At 61.6% G+C, this 18,537-nt stretch overlaps 1 protein-coding gene across 1 annotated transcript; it reads right to left on the reverse strand.

Moving 5' to 3' along the window:
• Positions 1-8,483: 8,483 nt before the first annotated feature.
• SPSB1 (splA/ryanodine receptor domain and SOCS box containing 1) lies at positions 8,484-18,301 on the reverse strand. The gene is made up of 2 exons (XM_081087563.1): positions 17,497-18,301; positions 8,484-10,394 (listed from the first exon to the last, which is right to left on the reverse strand). The coding sequence occupies exons 1-2, from the start codon at positions 18,188-18,190 to the stop codon at positions 10,267-10,269; spliced, it is 822 nt and encodes a 273-aa protein (XP_080943689.1). The 5' UTR covers positions 18,191-18,301; the 3' UTR covers positions 8,484-10,266.
• Positions 18,302-18,537: the final 236 nt, after the last annotated feature.

Consider the following 18,537-nt stretch of genomic DNA (forward strand, 5'->3'; position numbering starts at 1 on the left):
ACCCGCCTGGGCCAGGCCTGAGGCCGCGGGGGCTGCAGAAACCAGTCAGAGGTTGTGGCCGGCCACCTGCTACCTGGGCTTCAAGGCAGAGCCAGGCTCTGGGTGATGGGCCAAGGAGGCCTGTTCTAGGCTCACATTTACCACCTCATTCATTCATTCATTCATTCATTCCCTCGATCAACCCACAAACACAGACGGAGCGTTTATTTACACGACTCAGGTCTGGCCTTCAAGATACCCTCCGAGGGACATGGCGGGAGACAGACATGAGAACATAGACTCAGGTCCTGGGTGACATGCAGGAGACTCGCAACTGATCTCATCACATCGGCCGCTTAGTTAAAGGGCTGCCGGCGCTGTGAGGAGACGGGGGCACCCCAGCCCCCTGTTCCTAGCAGCCAGCCTCGTTTCTCACCAGTCCCAGGCCCAGCCCCTCACCTGCCTGGCGCAGCCTCTATTTACCTAGGGGTGCTGGGCCCTGTCTCCCATCCCCCAACACCCTGTGGCATGGCAGCAGCCTCACTGGGCTGACCCACTGACACCCCCAGAGTGCCCGGGGTGGGGGGCGCTCACCATGACAGAAGGGGTCTGGGAGCACCGAACCCCCTTCCCGGGACACTGCACTGTGCTAAGTGGGCTCCAAGCAGCCACCGTGACTGCTCCCTAAAGAGAGACCCCCAAGGGTGGGGCTCAAGGGGCCACACATTAGGCCCAGCTCTCCTCGGGAGCACCCAGGGGGGTCCAGAGCCAGGGCCGGGGCCAGGGGCCCACAGACGGAAGAGCTTCCGTGTGTGAGCAGAATAGAGGACCCCGAGGTCCTGAGTTTAGGGTTCCTTCCAGAGGCTGCTCGCGGGACGCAGAGAGGCTGCGAGCCTAGCATGACGGTGGTTATGAGAAGTCGTAGTGCTGTAGGCACCACCACGCCAGGCGCTCACCGTGGGCCAGACACTGCCCCCAGCACCTTACCCACGGCCACTCGCCACGGCAGTCTCAACGCCCCCCCTCATTTTATAGAGGAGCCCACACCGAGGGGCTCAGTTCTCTCCCCGGGAAAAACTCCTATTCACCCTTCAAAGCCCTGCCAGGGCATCCCTGCCCTGATCCCCTGGCAGAGGACCTTCACCCTCCCCTGCATCCCTCGGAGTCCCACCTCTCATGTCTGCGGGTCTGTGCCCACCCCCTGAGCCCTGTGCGCAAAGGCTTGGTTTTCTGGGTCTGAATCCCTGGTGCACCCCTGCGTCTGGCAGAGACCAGGGGTCCAGATGCGTTTGCCAAATGGGACAGCGGGGGCTGTGGCACCTGCTCTTGCTCCCGCGGGGCCTCCTCCGAGGCGGCCAGGAGGACTTCCAGGGCCTGGGCCCTCCGAGGGGACTCTTCCTTCCAGGAAGCTGGGGGCGGGGGAGGCGCAGAGGGGTGCCCGCTCTCAGGGATGGCGGCTGGTGCAGGAGGAGAGGCCACAGGGCCCGAGGGAGGGGAGCTCCCTGCGGGGGGGGCAGGCCTAGCTAAGGTGCATATGTCCCCTCTTCTGCATCAATAGATGTTATAATAATAACACCTTGGGCATGTGTGGGCTCTGCGGCTTCCCAGGGCATTGCCCCATCCCCAGACTCATGTGATCTTTGCGGCACCACGAGCTTGGCCAGGAGGTATCATTACCCCGTTTTATAGGAGAGGAAATTGAGGCTCCCAGGGGCAGCGTCCTGAGTCATGGGATCAGCGACGGGCCTTCTGAGTCTGAACCCCAACACCCCTGCCCCCTACTCCCTGCCCCCGGCCCCCTGCCTCCTGCTCCTGCCCCCTGCCCCCTACTCCCTGCCTCCTGCCCCTGCCCCTGCCCCCTGCCCCCTACCTCCTGCCCCCTGCCTCCTGCCCCCTGCCCCCTGCCCCCTACCTCCTGCCCCCTGCCTCCTGCCCCCTGACCCCTACCTCCTGCCCCCTGCCTCCTGCCCCTGCCCCCTACCCCCTGCCCCCTGCCCCCTACCTCCTGCCCCCTACCTCCTGCCCCCTGCCTCCTGCCCCTGCCCCCTACCTCCTGCCCCCTGCCTCCTGCCCCCTGCCCCCTGCCCCCTGCCTCCTGCCCCCTACCTCCTGCCCCCTGCCTCCTGCCCCCTGCCTCCTGCCCCCTGCCCCCTACCTCCTGCCCCCTGCCTCCTGCCCCTGCCCCCTACCTCCTGCCCCCTGCCTCCTGCCCCCTGCCTCCTGCCCCCTGCCCCCTGCCCCCTGCCTCCTGCCCCCTACCTCCTGCCCCCTGCCTCCTGCCCCCTGCCTCCTGCCCCTGCCCCCTGCCTCCTGCCCCCTGCCTCCTGCCCCCTGCCCCCTGCCCCCTGCCCCCTGCGTGGGTCTCTCTGCACTCCTGCTGGTTGCCGGTTGCCGTGGGCCAGCCTGGGAACTCCCCACATTCCGCCCCCATTTCTGGGAACCGGGCTCCTGGGAGAGGCGCCCTGGGTGCTCCTTCTCTTTCTGTTTCTCCGGGGGATTCGGCAGTGACAAGGGGCGGAGGATTCAGAGAAGCCGGGTTCCTTGGGGCTGTCAGACAGGCACGCAGGGGGGCTCCCCTGGCAGCCGGGGAGGCAGGGTCTCCAGGGCCCCGAGCTGCTCCCCCAGCCCCACAGCCTCCGGGCCCTGCTCCGCCCAGCGGCCCTCGAGGCACCCCGTTCGAGACGTTTTCCTGCTCGCGGGAGGGGACTGAACACTGCGTCCACTTGGGCGGCGTCCGGGATTCCTGGACCGACAAGTGCGCTTTCACATGCAGCGAGGCTAATCACCCCCCCCCGCCCCGCCCGCGTCCCCACCCCTTTCCCGTGTCACCCACTCCTCCGCAGCATCTGAGCAGTCCTTCCAAGTGGCCTCAGGAGTGAACACTTGAGTCATGTGCCTCCCGTCACAGCCTCCTCGGTGGGGAGGGGCTGAGAAACACCCCCAAACCCGAGTCTGGTGCACCCCATCCCCCGTCTCACACTGGGGACATCTTGGCTCGCCATCAGGGTTGGCCTCTGGCCCGACCCGGTGGCCTCCATGCAGAGGTCGGACCCGCTGGTGCCTCCCTGGAAACTCCCTGGTCCACCGGGATTTCCAGAGGTTTGGGGACCTTCCAGACCCCCCTGGATGAACCGGTCTCAGCCCTGGTCCCCCATGGCCTTCCAGGCTGCATGTAGAGGCTGGAAAGCAGGGCCCGCACCAGCAGGTGCCTGGTCGCAAAGCCGTCTGGGGGTCTCTGTCCACCCCAGGAGGTCCAGCAGCCAGAACATTCCACAAGCTCAGGGTGCCTGCAAGGCGCCCCAAGTCAGGGCCACGCTGCCACCCCCGGGAAGGTGAGGTGCTTCGGAAACTGGGCTCCCGCCCTGGCTGCCCTCGGGCCCAACAGGCTCGGCGGTGGGGGAGGGAGCGGCTGGGACGCTGAGCAAAGGCCCATGGGCCTGTGCCAGGGCCCTGAACCCGCGGGGGCGAGCCGGACTCCAGCGGGAGGCAGGCTGCTAACCAGTAAGCAAGTTGTAAAAACCCAGCTCAGACACAACATCTGGCAGCTGCTTCAAATACTTCTCTGTCTGAAGTTGGAGTTGCTCGCGGCCGTCCAGTAAATCAAACCATGTGCCGGGTGCGCAGAGGAGCCCGCCGCCCCGAGGCACCCTGCTTGGCCGCCCCCGCCGCCCCCAGTCTCTCTTGCTCTTTAAATAGCCCGGGGCTCACATTCCATTTCCTTGTACGATCAATTCCTGGGAAGCTGCGGGGAGGTGAGCTACCTCCCTCTGTCCCACAGAAAGACGGAGGGAGATGGGCACTGAGCCTCCACGGGGCACTTGGCACCCGGGGCACCACGTCCCTGGCTCGGCCTGTTTCCGATGACTCCTGAGCAACGCCGCGTCTTCCTGGACCACCCAACCCACTCACTGTGGCTGGTCGGAGGGACACCCAGAAAGGGAGAGGGAGGCCAAGTCTCTGCCCACTGACAGGTTTCAAGTTCTCTCCACATCCTGGCCTGAGCCTGAGCCTGTGGATTCCACGCACAACCTGGGCACCCACCCCCTAGAACAGCGATGGCGAACCTATGACACACGCGTCAGAGGTGACACTCGAACTCATTTTTTTGGTTGATTTTTCTTTGTTAAATGGCATTTAAATATATAAAATAAATATCAAAACTATAAGTCTTTGTTTCACTATCAAATATCAAAAAATTTCTCTATGTGACACGGCACCAGGGTTAAGTTAGGGTTTTTCAAAATGCTGACACGCTGAGCTCAAAAGGTTCGCCATTACTGCCCTAGAAGAATGCCCATCGATTCTACAGCAGATCTGCTCTCGGGGGCCTGCCGCCAGGGGCAGGGGCAGGAGGGAGGCGATAACGATGGGGAGACTTGCCTTTTCGGCAGCGCCCCCACCCCGGACAGGCTTGGCCCTGGGCCGTTTCCCACTCTCATTGTTCCATAAACCCTCACGGTCATCCCACCAGTGGGTACTGTTTCAGTCCTGGTTCTAAAGGCATGTGGAGGGTTGAGTGGTGGCCCTCAGAGAGGAATGTCCATCTGCTGACCCTGGGCCCTGTGAATGTGACTTTTTTTTAAAGCCAGCTGTAAAAATATATATTTTTTATTGATTTCAGAGAGGATGGAGAGGGAGGCAGAGATAGAATCATTAACAATGAGAGAGAATCATGGATCAGCTGCCTCCTGCATGCTCCACACTGGGTATGGAGCCCGCAACGCGGGCACGTGCCCTGACCGGAAATGGAACCGTGACCGCCTGGTTCATAGGTCGACGCTCAACCCCTGAGCCACGCTGGCCGGGCTGGATGTGATCTTATTTGAAAGAGGGTCTTAGCAGATGCCACTGAGTTAAGGACCTTCAGATGACTTCATCCTGGATAATCCAGGGGTCCCTAACCGATGACAATGGTCCCTCTAAGGCCCTCGGGGAGCCGCAGGCAGGAAGGAATACCTTAGAGCCCCCGGAGGGAGCCGGGCTCTGTGTTTGGACTTCTGGCTTCAGAGCTGCAAGGATTTCATGTGTGTTGTATTAAGCCAGCCAGTAGGTGGTAATTCATTGTGGCAGCCACAGGAAACGAACACAGAGTGGAAATTGGGGGTCAGAGAGACTGGGCAAGGCCACACGGCTCTTCGGCTCTTCGGTTTCCATCCGCGGGCAGCGAGGGCGGGCCCTTCTCCCCTCACGCAGCCCCAGCGCAGGGACCAGCTGCAAGGTGAGGGGCTTTGCAGTTTGGCTGGAGTTCATTCCACCTGGGGTCATCGGCAACCCTGTGGTCGCCTGCAGCTCCGCCGGCTCTGCTTGACAGAGATCGCCGGGAAGGACCTTCGCAGACGTGCTTTCATTGAAAAATCTTCAGAAGGTGGGGCCCAGAGGTGCAGGTGGGAGGGAGAATGGGACGTCTGTGAAGAGACAGGGGAGATGTGACTGGGGAGCAACGCGGTCCTGGGGTGGTGCTGCCGTGGGAAACACCGCGAGCAGCTCTGAGTGGACGGCCAGGCTGGACGGCACCGGAGCCGTGGCTCCGAGACTCTGAGCTCCTGGTTCAGCCGCCAGGACTCGCTTCCTGGGGAAACCCAGGGCCGGGGAGGAGCCCGAGCCGTTTCCCGGCTCCCGGTATTCCCCCTTGAGTTTTCCCTCAAAGACAAGCACGTCGGGGAAGATGTGGCGTCACAGCCCCGGGCCTTTGCACGTGCTCTGAGCCCAGAGCCCACAGAGCTGACCGCCACCCAGGAGTCCCTCAGCCTCCTGGACCACAGCCCCCTGCAGCCTCCAGAGAAAACGGGATCAGCAAGGGGTCTGCACATAAACCCACCCAAATGTCAGCATCAGCAACGGGCACCTCACAGTGCAGAGTCCCGGGCCCCGCTCCTGCATCCGAGCTTCTGGGATTTTTGCTTTTCCCCCCAAGGTCCCTGGTGATGGGGGAGGTGCTTGTGAAGTTCAAGAGAAAGCCCCCAAACTCGGTCCTGTGACTCGTGTGCTTCTCTAGGGCTTTCTTCGGGACGCTGTGAGGTCACCCACAGAGGAGTCAGGGGAGGGACAGTGTGGCCTTGCTTCCCTGCCTCTAGAGCAGACCAGGGAGGGGGTGCAGCTGGGCCGGTGGGAAGGCCCCGGGCAAGGTCAGAGCCCCTTCCCCGGGGCCCGCTGCCCTCCGTCCAGGCTTTCCCACGGGGAGCGCCCCTCTGCCCAGGAAACTCATCACCAGGCCAGCAGCCTGGGAAGAAAGGTTCTGAGACGTCGTTTTTCTAAAGTGTTTCTCTTTAAAAAAAAAAAAAAGAAAAGAAAAAAGAAAAGAAAGAAAGAAAGAAAAAGAAAAGAAAAATAGAAGAAAAGAAAAAGATCTCAGAGCCCTGCCGAGGACACCGAGGCCCGAGCTGGACGGGATTGCGCCGAGGACACCGGGCTGGCCGGTGCCGCCAGCAGCTGAGCCCCAGGAGCCCCCGGAGAGCCGTGAGCGGCTTCCTCTGGGCTCGCTCGGCCAGGACATCATTTGTTGATTCTAGAGCCCAGTCCCTAGCTCATGATTTCCTCCCCGGTTGCCATGGCCCCGTCCCGAAAACACAGCAAACGCCTGGCCCCGGGCAGCTCATTTATTTCAAATATTCCTTGCAGCTGGGCTCCAACCAGGCTTGGGTGTCTGGGCTGCAGCATGAACTAATTGCTCTGTCCTCGGCCCCTCCCGGCTCCCCCGGCATACTTTATGGTTCAGTAAAGTCCACATTCCTCATCTCACCGAGGAGAGGAGCGAGGGGCGGGAGGAAGGGCGGAGGAAGCTGAGTGCAGGAGATGGACATGGACGGGGAGGGAGGAGGGCAGAGGGAGGAGGGAGGGCCCTTCCCATCGAGGGCCAAGCCCGAGAGGCCGCTCGCTACCTGCTGGAGGGCAGGCTATTAATTACATCCACATGGGCCGGACTGCTGGATGGTTTTATGAAGACCGCTCCCTTCAACGCGAAAGCCTGGCCACCCGCGCACCCCCCCACCCCGAAGTCTCCAGGCCACACAAAGGCCCTCCTTTTCCCTGTGCTCCCGACGCCCGCCCCGCTCCCACCGCCTGACCCCATGCCTCCCCCGGCCGCCCCGTCCAAGCCAGCCAGAGCTCCAAATGCAACCCAGACGTGAACTCCAACCTAAAAATAATGTCAGACCCCCCTTTCCTCCCAACATGTCTGCGGAAGGCATCTCGGGGTCCCTTTCCCAACACCCGCCGCAATCTTTGGGGACTGTACCCGGGAAGAAAGCGCATTTATCAGGAAGTCGGTTTAGGAGCGTCAGGTCCCTTCTCCAAGGCCAACCAGCCCCGGAACTGCCGTTTTCCAGGACAGAAAGCAGTGCGTGGCTCTGAAGGCGTGTGTTTGCACGCTGGCTGGGGTGCCCGCCCGGCCGGCTCTAAAACCTCATTTCACCCCGGCTCCCCTCCCAGGAGATGGGCCCAGAATGACAGTCCCTCAGGGAGGCTCACCCAAGATCACACAGCTCGCGAGGGTCAGAGCCAACATCTGAACCCAGGTCTGACTCAGGAGGCCGTGTGCTTGTCGCCGGGCCAACCCACCAACACGCCGAAAGAATTCCCCTGTACCCAGCAACTTTCTGAGAGAAAGAGCTGACACAGTCCCCGTGGGCTTCCGACCCGGGCAAGGTCACTCGGGGAGTTTGAGAAAACAGCAAATTCCTGGGCCTGGCCCCAGGAATGGGGATTCGGTCCAGCTCAGGAGGGGCCTGGAGACATGCATTTTCACAAACACCTCCCGGGTGCTGCTGGCGCAGGTGGGCTGGGGAGAGCGGGCCAGGGGGCTCTCAGAGAGGGACACAGCACTCTGGTCCCCGGGGGCTCGGCTGTCGGGCCAGCACACTTCCCAGCCCAGCGGACCCTGACATGCCTCGAGAATGAAAAGTGCCCACAGGGAGCTGGCTGCACTCTGGTTAATTCTTTGGAAACTAGTCATGACATGTGATTATTTCTCAACTGTTCTCTTGATCACTCACCGATCCTCCCAATAAGTCAGCCTTTCCGTGTTCTCGGCTGGGGGCTGGGTGTGAGGACCCTGCCCACGGCGGTGGCCCGAGCATCACTGTGCCTGGCCCTGGGGACAGACCCAAAGATGAATGAATGACCAGCTCTTTCCACCGACTGCCCGTGAGCCTGGACTCCAAGGACACTCACACCTGCTCCTAAAAGCCCACTGTCACCTCAAGCTTCACAGCACAGGGACCAGCCCCAGGCTCCCCGTGACGCATACAATCCTTCCTGTTAGGTCAGCGAGGCCCGCAGTCTGGGCGCGAAAAGAGATGGGGGCATTCTGGGATCACCCATCCAGGGTCCTCCTGCTCTTCTGGGGCTCTGGCTGGTATCTGACGAGGGGGATGGGGTGGGGGGGGCGGCAATCCCCTCATTATCTGCTGACAACCTGTGGCCCATGGAGCTGGCTAGCCCCAAGGGGGGTTGGCCACACCTCTTTCCCCTCCCCTAAGGCACAAAGAGGGACTCAAAAGTGGCTTCGTATTTTAATAAACTTTCCTTTATTAGGTGACTATTATCAACCATCATAAAATAGAATGGGAGTTTCAGGACTGTACAGGCCACAGGGCTCTGGGCTGAGGGGGAGAAGGGTGGGCTTGAGGGGGACGCTGGGGGCGGGGGGTGCAGAGACGACAGAGCCCTGCAAGCGTCCAGCGGCGGCGGGAGGCGCTGGGTGAGGCGGGAAGGCTGGGGCTGTGCGAGTGAAACTCTCTCATGTGCAACATTCATCAGAGCGGGACCCACCCTGAAACAGGAGGCAGATCTTCAAAAGTCTTACAGGTAAGGCTCCCCGGCCTGGAACAACAGCCTCACAATAATAAGGGGCAATTTACATTCCTCGCCCAGTCTTGGCACCAATGTTGTGCTTTAAAAAATATATTCCACTGGAAGACTTCTCTTGTTTTGTTTGTTTTTAAAGGTACCCTACAGCAGCTGTTTAAAACATAATTCTTACGGACAAATATATATGCATATATATTAAACATTTTAAACAAATAAAGTCATCTATTGTACCTGTACAGAAACGAACGGAGTCGACGTCGAGATAAAGAAATGGCAAACGTGGTGGCAGGGGCTGGGGTCTGCTACGTGGGGGGGCTGTGGCAGGGAGGAGGGGCCCCTCTCCTGCTGGCTGCCCCGCCCCGCCCCACCCCTCTGGCCCTGGGGGGTCGTGATGAACTAGGCACTAGGCGGAGACGCGCGTGGGCTTCCGTGAGGCGTGACGCCTCTAGTGTCCCGCGCCCCAGCCTGCTCTGAGCTCCTCGGGGACAGAGACCCACTCCTCCTCCCTTCTGGGTTCGGTCGTCCCGTGGGAAGCCGGAGCTTCTGAGGATGCACGTGGGACATCTCAGCGAGGAAGGCAAAAGCCAAGCCAAACCCACACCCACAGCCTGTGGAAGACACGGAAATAAACCGCGTGCAAAGGTGCGGGAGCCCCAGTGTCAGTAACGGCCTGGAGACACGGGAGTCGCCGCCGCTGTGGAGCCGTGACCCCCAAGATACTCCTACCGCTCGGAACTCAGAGCAGAGCCCCTTGGGAACTGTAGGCCAAGGGCCCCGAACAAAGACACCTGTGCCCACGTGGGGACACGCTGCAGACAGCCCGGCGAGAGCAGGCGAGGCACAGGCAGGCCAGGAGTGGCAGGTGGGAGGAAAGCAAGAGCACCCTCCGGCGAGGTGACCGGAGCCAGGTCCCTTTCTAAATGGAATAAATAAATGGCTTCTGTGACTGTTAAGAGAATAAATACAGGGTCCGGGTCACCAGCAGCGGGACTGAAGCTGAGCCTTGTGTGCCTGGGGCGGTCGGTCCCTCCTGGCTGCTGCCTCGTCCCGGTGTGTTTCTGACGTCCTGAGCTTGGTCCCAGCACGAGCCCTGTCTGAGCACCTCTTAGCACCCCTGGGCCTGCTCTCGGTGCCGGGGCGCCTCTCGCAGGCCCCACTGTGGGACCCGGCAGGTGGGGGCTCCCCAGGGCACCGGGAGAGCAGACGGGAGCTCAGTGCCGGGCGTCCTGGAGGGCCTTTCTGTGTCTTTTTCCAAGGAGGGGCTGTGACGGGCATGCAGGGGCCTTCCGCCAACGCAGGGAAGGGGCCAGAGGAGCCTGTGTCCAGAGCTGTCCGCGTCGGTGTCCCGAAGGGCTGCGGGAAGAGGAGGAGGAGGAGCAGGGCCTTCCTCCCACGGCTGCGGACGCCCGTCCCAGGCGCAGGGTCCGCGGGCGGCTCGGCGGCTGGCAGCGGTGGCTGTCGTGCGGGTCCTGGCGGACGTCACTGGTAGAGGAGGTAGGCCTTGAGGGAGGCGGGCAGCGGCAGCGCCTGGATCTCGCCCAGACGCTCCTTCCCCAGGGCCAGGCGCACCGAGCGGCGGCAGAGATCCATGAGCGGCAGCGGCTCGGCTGCAGAGACAGAGAGAGAGTGTGTGAGGTTAGCTCGGCTCTGGACAAACACTAGCCACAGGCGGGTATCATTCCTATTCGTTTGCACACTCAACGGATAATTTTCATTTTAAAGTCATCATTCCTCGCGAACACAGAACCCACGCTGGGCCAGGCGCCTTCGCGCGCTCTCTGCAAACACGCGTTCCACCCCCACCACCTGGGTGACCATGATTTCCTGATACAGGCAGATGAGGGAACGGAGGGGTAGAGGCCAGATGACGCCCAGGGCTGCGCTGCCAGGAGGACAGGAAGCTGGGATGCCTATCCAGGCGGCCCCCGCTCTCACACAAGGGCAAGCAGCTGCCGCACCTGACCCCACGCAAGCTTCCGGGCAGGGAATTATCTTGTGAGACCCCAACTGCTCACGGGTACTGTTCCCAGCTGCATTTCACAGCTGGGGGCACTGGGGCACAGAGGTCAGAGGTCAAGGTCACAGGCTGGGCACCTGGATTGGAAAGAGGCCTCTAGCTGCAGCCTGTAAGGGCGCCTGTGTCCTTGTGTCCCTGAGGTCCCGGCCCTGTCTTCCTGCCAGGGTGGCTCCGTGCGGCCAGAGGCGCAGACACACTTTCAGCCTCAGAAGGAACCAGCAAGTCCTTCCCTCCCAGGCCCGAGGCCCTGCTCACCCTTCTCCTAAGGTGACCTTCCCTGCCCTCGTCCCTAAAAGCAGGGCCAGGCGGGCACAGTGTTTGGACAGAGAAAGAGCGGACGCGAACGGGTCTGTGGCTCCACCCACAGGCGCCCCTTGGCTCTGAGACCCCTTTGTGAGCAAAGCACAGATCAGACCCCAAAACCCAGAGAAACCCCTGCATCTCCCTTGGGAGCCCGTTCCACCAACACAGAATGGGTTAACGTTCTTCAATATTCACCACTGCGTCTCAGAATATTAAAAGTAACATTAAAAACTCCTACGCCTGAGGGTGTCGGGGTAGGTGGGGAGTGGCTGCTAATGGCCGTGGGTTTCTCTTGGGGTGACGAACAGGTTCTAAAGTCTATTGTGGTGACAGCTGCACAGCCGTGGATAGGCTAGAGGCCACCGAGTCGTCCCCTTTAAGTGGGTGAAGGTATGGCGCGTGAATTACATCTCAACAAATCTGTTAACAAAAAATAAATGATTGATCATGCCTTTACTAAATTCCAGGCTTTAAAAGAAGACAAACAACTGCTTTCCGTCGCCCATGGCCGTCACAGGAGAAGGAACTGAAGTAGTAAATGCTTCCCATGGAGTACTCTGACCCCAGGCCTCTCCTGGTGGCCGGAGGATGAACCAAACGACCTTGCATCTTTGAAGGTCAAGGGTTCCACAGACTCCAGGCGAGCAGGGCCGGGTTTCTCCCCCTTCCTACTTGCAGAGCCTTGGGTCTCCCTCACCATAAAGCATCCTGGCCCAGGCGACCCCAGATCTGGCTCCTCACTTGTGCCCTGCACAGCAGATCACGCCTCTGCCCAGGCCTCAGTTTCCCCATCTGTTAAGACACAGAATCGGACCAGATGGTCCCCAAAGTCCCATCCAGCTGAGGTCCCGAAGGCCAGAAACAGCAGCTCTCGGCCTGGACCTGCTGTTGGGGAGCAGCCCTTCCACTGGGCCGAGTGGGGGAGTTGGGAGGCGCTTCCTCTGCTCCCCCCAGGGGCTCTCTTCCCTCTTCCCCAGTCCCTCCTCCTCATGAGGTGGCTCAGCCCCCACGGGGAGCAGAGGGGCTTCCCCTGGTGGCCGAAGGCACATGAGGAGGCACCGAGAGCCCTGCCGGGCTGTGGAGTGAGGCCCGGGAGGGAGCTCCCATCACACTCTCTTGGATTAGTGCGTGTCAGGTCAACTCACTATCCCTTTACGAAGAGACACTTGTACACAGCGGGCCTCCAGCTGCCCTATTTCGGGTGGTTATCATCACAGCACCAGTGGCAGCCGAGGCTGTGGGGCTCCTGGCGTGTGCCGGGCGGGGCTGTGGTCCCCATCCGACAGATGGCGAAGCAGGTTCGGGGAGGTGAGAGCCGGGGCCCCAGGTCTGAGAGCCAAAGGCTAGAAGGTGGAAATACACCAGCCCATGAAACTCTACTGGTGAAGTGCGGCTCTCTCTGCACCAACGTGAAGTGAAAGCTCCCAGCAGCTCTTTGCAGCTCACCCAAAGGGGCAAGGCCCGCCGGCTCCCTCCAAAAGCAGCTGTGCGGGGTGTGTGTGTGTGTGGGGGGGGGGGGGGGGCGGGGGGTGATTCCCCTGCCTGACCACCTTTGGGCCACACTGAATAGCCCAGTTGGGGAGGGTTCGTGCGACCAGAAGCGAGTGTCCTTCAGACATGCCACCTCTTCCACGATGGGCTGCAGGAGTGGCAGCTGACGGCTGCTGGGATGCGTTATGAGCTGAAAATAGGACCCATCACCCAGGCGTCCCATGCATGGGGCTAGTCCCAGGGCCTCAAGTACACACAGAGGTCACCCTCCCCGGCCGATCTCGCAGGAAGGAGACAAACAGTGAGGCACGGGGCATGGTCTGGTTGCTTTTCAAAGGCCGAGAATGCGCCAGCCACCGAAACAGACGTGGGCACTGTGCTATGGAAAACGTCTGTCTCATGGGTCTTGGTTGGTTGCTAACAGGACCCAAGAAGCCCCCCACCCCCAATACTTCTCCCTGGGGGCTGTCGGCTCTGTACCCAGCTCCACCCACAAAGCTGGGTGCCCACTGGGTTCCACTGGGGAAGTTCCCAACAGAGGAGGCAGAGCTATTGGTGGGTCCTGGCCACTGTGCCATCTCCAGAAATGGGCGGCTCGCTCATTTGCATAGTTTATATGAATGAGAGGGGGGCGGGTGCCAGGACGCAGCTCAGGAATCAGGAAGTGAATCAGGCGCTATTTATGGGAGCAGAAGGTTGAGGAACTGGGGTGTCCATGCGCCAACTTCCGCGTTTCTCGGAGAAGCGGTTACCTGGGGGCCTGTGGGACCATGCTCGGCCCCGCATCGCAGCCCACGGCTCTCCAAGTCCTCGGACATTGCAACACAACTCGCACCCCAGAGCCCACGCTGTGTCTGGTTCATGGCTAAATGAACGAGCTTTGGAAGTGCCCGGATTCGGCAACATCCCCACCCTCACCTTCTCCGCTTTGTCACGGGCCTGGCCTCACTCCTGCCAGCAGCAGCGGCCGGGAAAATGCTCCGTGAGATGGATTCTAGAACGCCCTGGTAGGACTGCCCTCCCGGGATATGTGTGCACATCCCCTTACATGCAGTTCTTACAGAAAAGCAGCAAAACGCAACACGAACCCCTCGTCGTTGCCAACTGGGGAGGACGCCTGGCACCTGGCCGGGTAACGTGGGCACCCTGGGCCCCGGCCCCTCGACTCTGAGAGCCCACTGTCCCTGGGGAGGCAGGGCGTCTGGAGCATCCCTGTCCCTCACCGACTTTTCCCCCAGAAGAAGCCCCTGCAGGGCAGGGGTGGTCAGTCCCCCCCAGAGAGGATCGTCCCTAGACCCAGCTGGAATGGGGGTGCAGGAAGGGCCCCCCATCAGGCGAGCACCAGGAGGAAACAGGAGGAGGTCCCCAGGCGAAAGGCTCCCGGAGAAATGAGCTGAGACCCGGCTGAACCGACAATCACACCAAACCGCACCACGCTGACCTGGGAGACGTAAAAGGGAGAACCTGAAAGTGTCTAACTCACGGGAAATGCCTCCGTAGTGGAGGCGTCTGCTCCCAGGGGGGCAGAGGGGACTCCAGGCCAGGGACTCCCCCTTGGGTGACAGTGGTCTGCTGCTTGCAAATAGGCTTCTCCTTCTGCCTCTGCAGGGAGGGTGGCAGGAAGTGCTGGGCCAGAGCAGGGCTGTTGCCCCACCACCATGGCCATCTCCACCCCTCTTCCCAGGAGAGAGCAAGTGACCCCCAGCCCCTCTGGTTGCAACCTCAGCCCTGGAGGTCTCGAGCCCCGAGGAGGAGTCAGAGCCAGGGGCCTGCGGTCAGAGCTGCCTGGATGGGGGTGGGGAAGGTCACACAGGGACACACTGATAACGTGCTGCCTTTGGCCCAGCGCAGGGCGGGGACTCTTTTGGGGAGGGTCCGCATGGTGTGTGCAGGGGAGGGTGCGCACGCGGAGACTTTGGCCGACCTGCTCTGCACACAGCTGCTCCCTGCTGGGGTGAGGACCTGGCGGCTGGGAGGGGTGAGGCGGGGAAGGGGGGTGCGGATGAGTTCCCAGGTGTCCCAGGGAGCAGTACTGGATCAGGAAGTACCACCTCCACGGCTCTGAGAGCAAAGCCCAGTCCAGGCCTGACCAGAGCTTCTCCCTGGCACACCTTGCTCCCTGGGGGACCACAGATCCAATCTGGCTGCGACATTCCTCCTTCCTCAGCTGCCTTGGGAGGTAAAGCAACCCCTCTGGGCAGGGGACTCAGGCACCCTGTGACCTCACCTGATGGGCACCCCACCCTCTGAGCACCGGGCTGTTTCACCTCCCTCCAGGCAGTGGCATAAGGAGAAGGTCTTGTGGGAATGGTCTAGATTCGCTGTCTCCATATCTGCAAACGGTGGACTAGTGCCTCCCCCCAAATTCAGGGCCACCTGGGACCTCAGGATGTGACCCTATTGGAAAGAGGATCTTTGTGTCCTTAGTTAAGATGAGGTCACACGGGAGCAGGCTGACCCTGGATCCCATGGCTGGTGTCCTTACAAGGAGAGGAGAGGCACAGAGGAGGCCACGCGACTGAGGAGGCTGAGAAGGATGCGCCTACAGGCCAAGGAGTGCTGGCAGCCAGCGGAAGCAGGAGGGGGCATGCACAGTCTCCCCAGAAGGAACTGGTCTGCCAACACCTGGCCTCCAGAACAGGAGGGAATACATTTCCAGTGTTTAAGCCGCCCAGCTGGTGGTCATTAGTTCCAGCCGCCCCAGGAAACGCACACCCCGCCCCCCCCTTCCAGCCCCTCTCTGAACCAGCCGCCCAGTCAGGCTTTCGACTCCCCCTCCCCCACCCAGGTGACTCTTATCAAGGCCTCCAGTGATCACCCTGTTGCCAAAGTTGATGGACAGCTCTCAGCCGTCAGCACACTCGACCTGGCATCACTTTGTCCTTCTCGAAGTCCTTTCTTTGCTTGGCATCCAGGACACCTCTCTCCCCTCCAGGCCCTCGTCCGCCGGACCTCAAAGCACTGACATGCCCCAGTGCTCGGCCTCAGCCCTCCCCCCTTTCCCCCCCCTCCCCCCGAGGGGACCCCAGGCAGTGGTCACAGCTCTAAACACCACCCAGCCATAGGCGACTCCCCACTGACCCCTGTCCCAGACCCTGTCTCCAGACTTACAGAGCCACCTGGACACGGCGAGGGAGCTCTAGCCGCATCGCCTCTCCCCTGGACAGCCCCCCGGCCTCCCAGCGGCCACTCTTCTAGGACGAGCTGCTCTCTTAATGCAGAACCCAGGTGTCAGTAAGCAGGCAGGCTGGCAGCTCTAGCACGGTCACCCCCTCCTCCCCCCACAGGTGCAGCGGGGGAGGATGCGCAACGCCCTCACGTTCTCCTCATCTGGATCCCCCAAAGTCTACGCCGTGCAGAGCGGGGCCACTCGTGTCTGACCAGGACTGGGAGTGACTGGCGTGTTGACCGGTGTGGACGGCGGGGGAGCTCATCGTTAACCAAGAGGTGGGTTAGACCACGGACACTGCCAGTCTCCACCAGGGCCCAGCTCACCCAGCAGGTCTTCACAACCAACTCCCACGTGCATTCCCCGCCTCCCCTCAGACCTGAAGGCATGGAGACTGCAAGACCAGAGCCAGCATCTGTGGCCCCTGAACCTGGGGCCTCTCCCAGCATCTGTGCCCCTCACACCTGGGGCCTCACCTAGCATCTGTGCCCCTCACACCTGGGGCCTCACCCAGCATCTGTGCCCCTCACACCTGGGGGCCTCACCCAGCATCTGTGCCCCTCACACCTGGGGCCTCACCCAGCATCTGTGCCCCTCACACCTGGGGCCTCACCCAGCATCTGTGCCCCTCACACCTGGGGGCCTCACCCAGCATCTGTGCCCCTCACACCTGGGGCCTCACCCAGCATCTGTGCCCCTCACACCTGGGGCCTCACCCAGCATCTGTGCCCCTGACACCTGGGGGCTCCCCCAGCATCTGATCTGCGGTGGGGGTTAGATCTCGGGGTACCAGGCCAAACCTGTCCCTCAATGACGGTTAGTGCATGGGTGGTTGAAGCTTTCTGGCCCACCCCGTTTGCAAGGTGAGATCTGCAGATGGGAGAAGGGACCCATGAGAGAGGGAGGGTCAAGCGTGGGGGCGGACAGTCCCGAGTTCCAGGACCTCCTACGCCCCTGGGCCCCCAGCCAGGCAGCCACAAAGCCCTCCATCTCCAAACTAGGACAGTGCCACCTCATTAGAGTTCTTCTCACACTCGGTCTGAGGAAGGCCACGCCTCTGTCCAAAGGGACAGGTGGGAACTGCTGCTGACTCAGGGTCTCTAACCCACGGTCTCTCCAAGGCCTCCTGACATCACGACTGAACAAGCCCGCTCCGGGGACTGTGTCCATAGGCGCCTACCAGAAGCCGCCAGCACAGGAGACAGACCCTCATGGGCGAGAGCGGCCACTGGCTCACCACTATGTGAGTACAGTTATGTGACAGGACCTAGTACCGCCACCGCCACAAACCCCAGCTCAACAATACGCTGCTGCTGTGCTAGAAATTGGTCAACTGCAAATTCTAAAGGCAGGCCAACCAGCAACACACTACATCTATCAAAGACCATCCATCCACTTATTTATTCATTTATTCACCATCCACCCACCCACCCACCCACCCATTCATCCATCCATCCATCCATCCATCCATCCATCCAACCTGCCACCCACCTATCTACCCACCCGTTCGTTCATCCACGAGGTGCTGCCAGGCTGGCCGGCAGATTCCAGCGAGAACGTTTCATTTAACCAGAGGCAAGCAAGCGTCGCCTCTGAGGATGCTGGGGTGTCTGCTGAAAGACACTGTAACCCCAAGGACTGCACAGACGCCTGGCCAGGCCCACCCAGGATCCCACGGACACAGGAGGCCGGGGGCGGGGCCGCCTGGGAGGGTGTAGGAGACACTTACGGTCGAGTCCGTTCAAGTAGCGCATGCGGATCTCACAGTGACCCCAGACGGCGCTCACGACAGGATACAGTTTTTTGCCTTTGAGTCCCCGAAAAGCCACGCCCATGTACTGTCCGTCCACAATGAAGCTCAGGGTCCCGTCGTCCATGTCCAGGGCCACCAGGAAAGAGTCGGGGACAATGAACGTCTCGTCCGGCTCCAGAAAGGCCGGGTAAGTCTTGCTCGGCTGGTTTTTGCCGTCGTGGTAGAGCCGGTTGCGCCCCAAGTCCCAGCCCCAGGACTCGTGGTTGTTCCCCACGAGGGTCGTGTAGCCGACGGAGTGCAGGGGGGCGTCGGCCGTCGCCACCCCCACCACGGCGTGCGTGCCCCGCTGCCGCATGGCCCACGTGATCTGCCACACGTGCAGCCCCCGCGTGTACCCGACCTTGCCCCTGATGGCGTCCGTGCTCTGGGCCACCGGATGCCGGTGGAAGATCAGCTTGTCGTCCTCCTTGACGAAGACGTTGAGGGAGCGGTCGTTGTTGTTCCACGAGTGGAGGAGCTGGACCTCGTAGGACACGGGCGGCATGTCCAGCAGCAGCTCCAGGCGGGTGGGCTTGCAGTAGTCCAGGCCCTGGAGCTCCTGCTTCAGGGGCCGGTACGTGGGGTCCCTCATGTCCACCGTCTTGATCCCTCCGGTGACCTTCTGACCCATGGTCGCCTCCTGCTTCACGGCGTCCCCGACGCCCAAGGCAAACGCATCAATGGCCCGGCCTCTTCTCCCGAGGCTGCGAGGCGGCCTCTGCACGCGGTGGCGAGGTCCGTGCTGCCTGCCGGGTGGAAAGAGAAACCGGACCGGTGAGCAGGGTGTGGGGGAGGGGAGGGGGTCCACCAGGAAGGCCAGGGCCAGAGCGACGGGCTGCCACCGACGCGTTCCCTGCAGCCTGGCTCTGGGCTCCCATCACACCCGACACAGGCTGGCTGGGGCCTTGGCACAGAGGGAACCCCGCCCTGTCCCCCAGCTGAGCTGTCCTAAGGGAGAGGCCCCAGCCTGGCAGTCGC

The sequence above is a fragment of the Myotis nattereri genome (genome assembly GCF_964212035.1).
Source record: "Myotis nattereri genome assembly, chromosome: 3".
Lineage (NCBI taxonomy): Eukaryota > Metazoa > Chordata > Mammalia > Chiroptera > Vespertilionidae > Myotis > Myotis nattereri.

Excerpts from the sequence above, each read along its gene's own strand:
- SPSB1 (XM_081087563.1), bottom strand. The coding sequence starts at position 18,190 with ATGGGTCAGAAGGTCACCGGAGGGATCAAGACGGTGGACATGAGGGAC. Across the intron at positions 10,395-17,496 it reads CTACTTGAACGGACTCGACC|CCGAGCCGCTGCCGCTCATG; the intron begins GTAAGTGTCTCC and ends CTGTCTCTGCAG.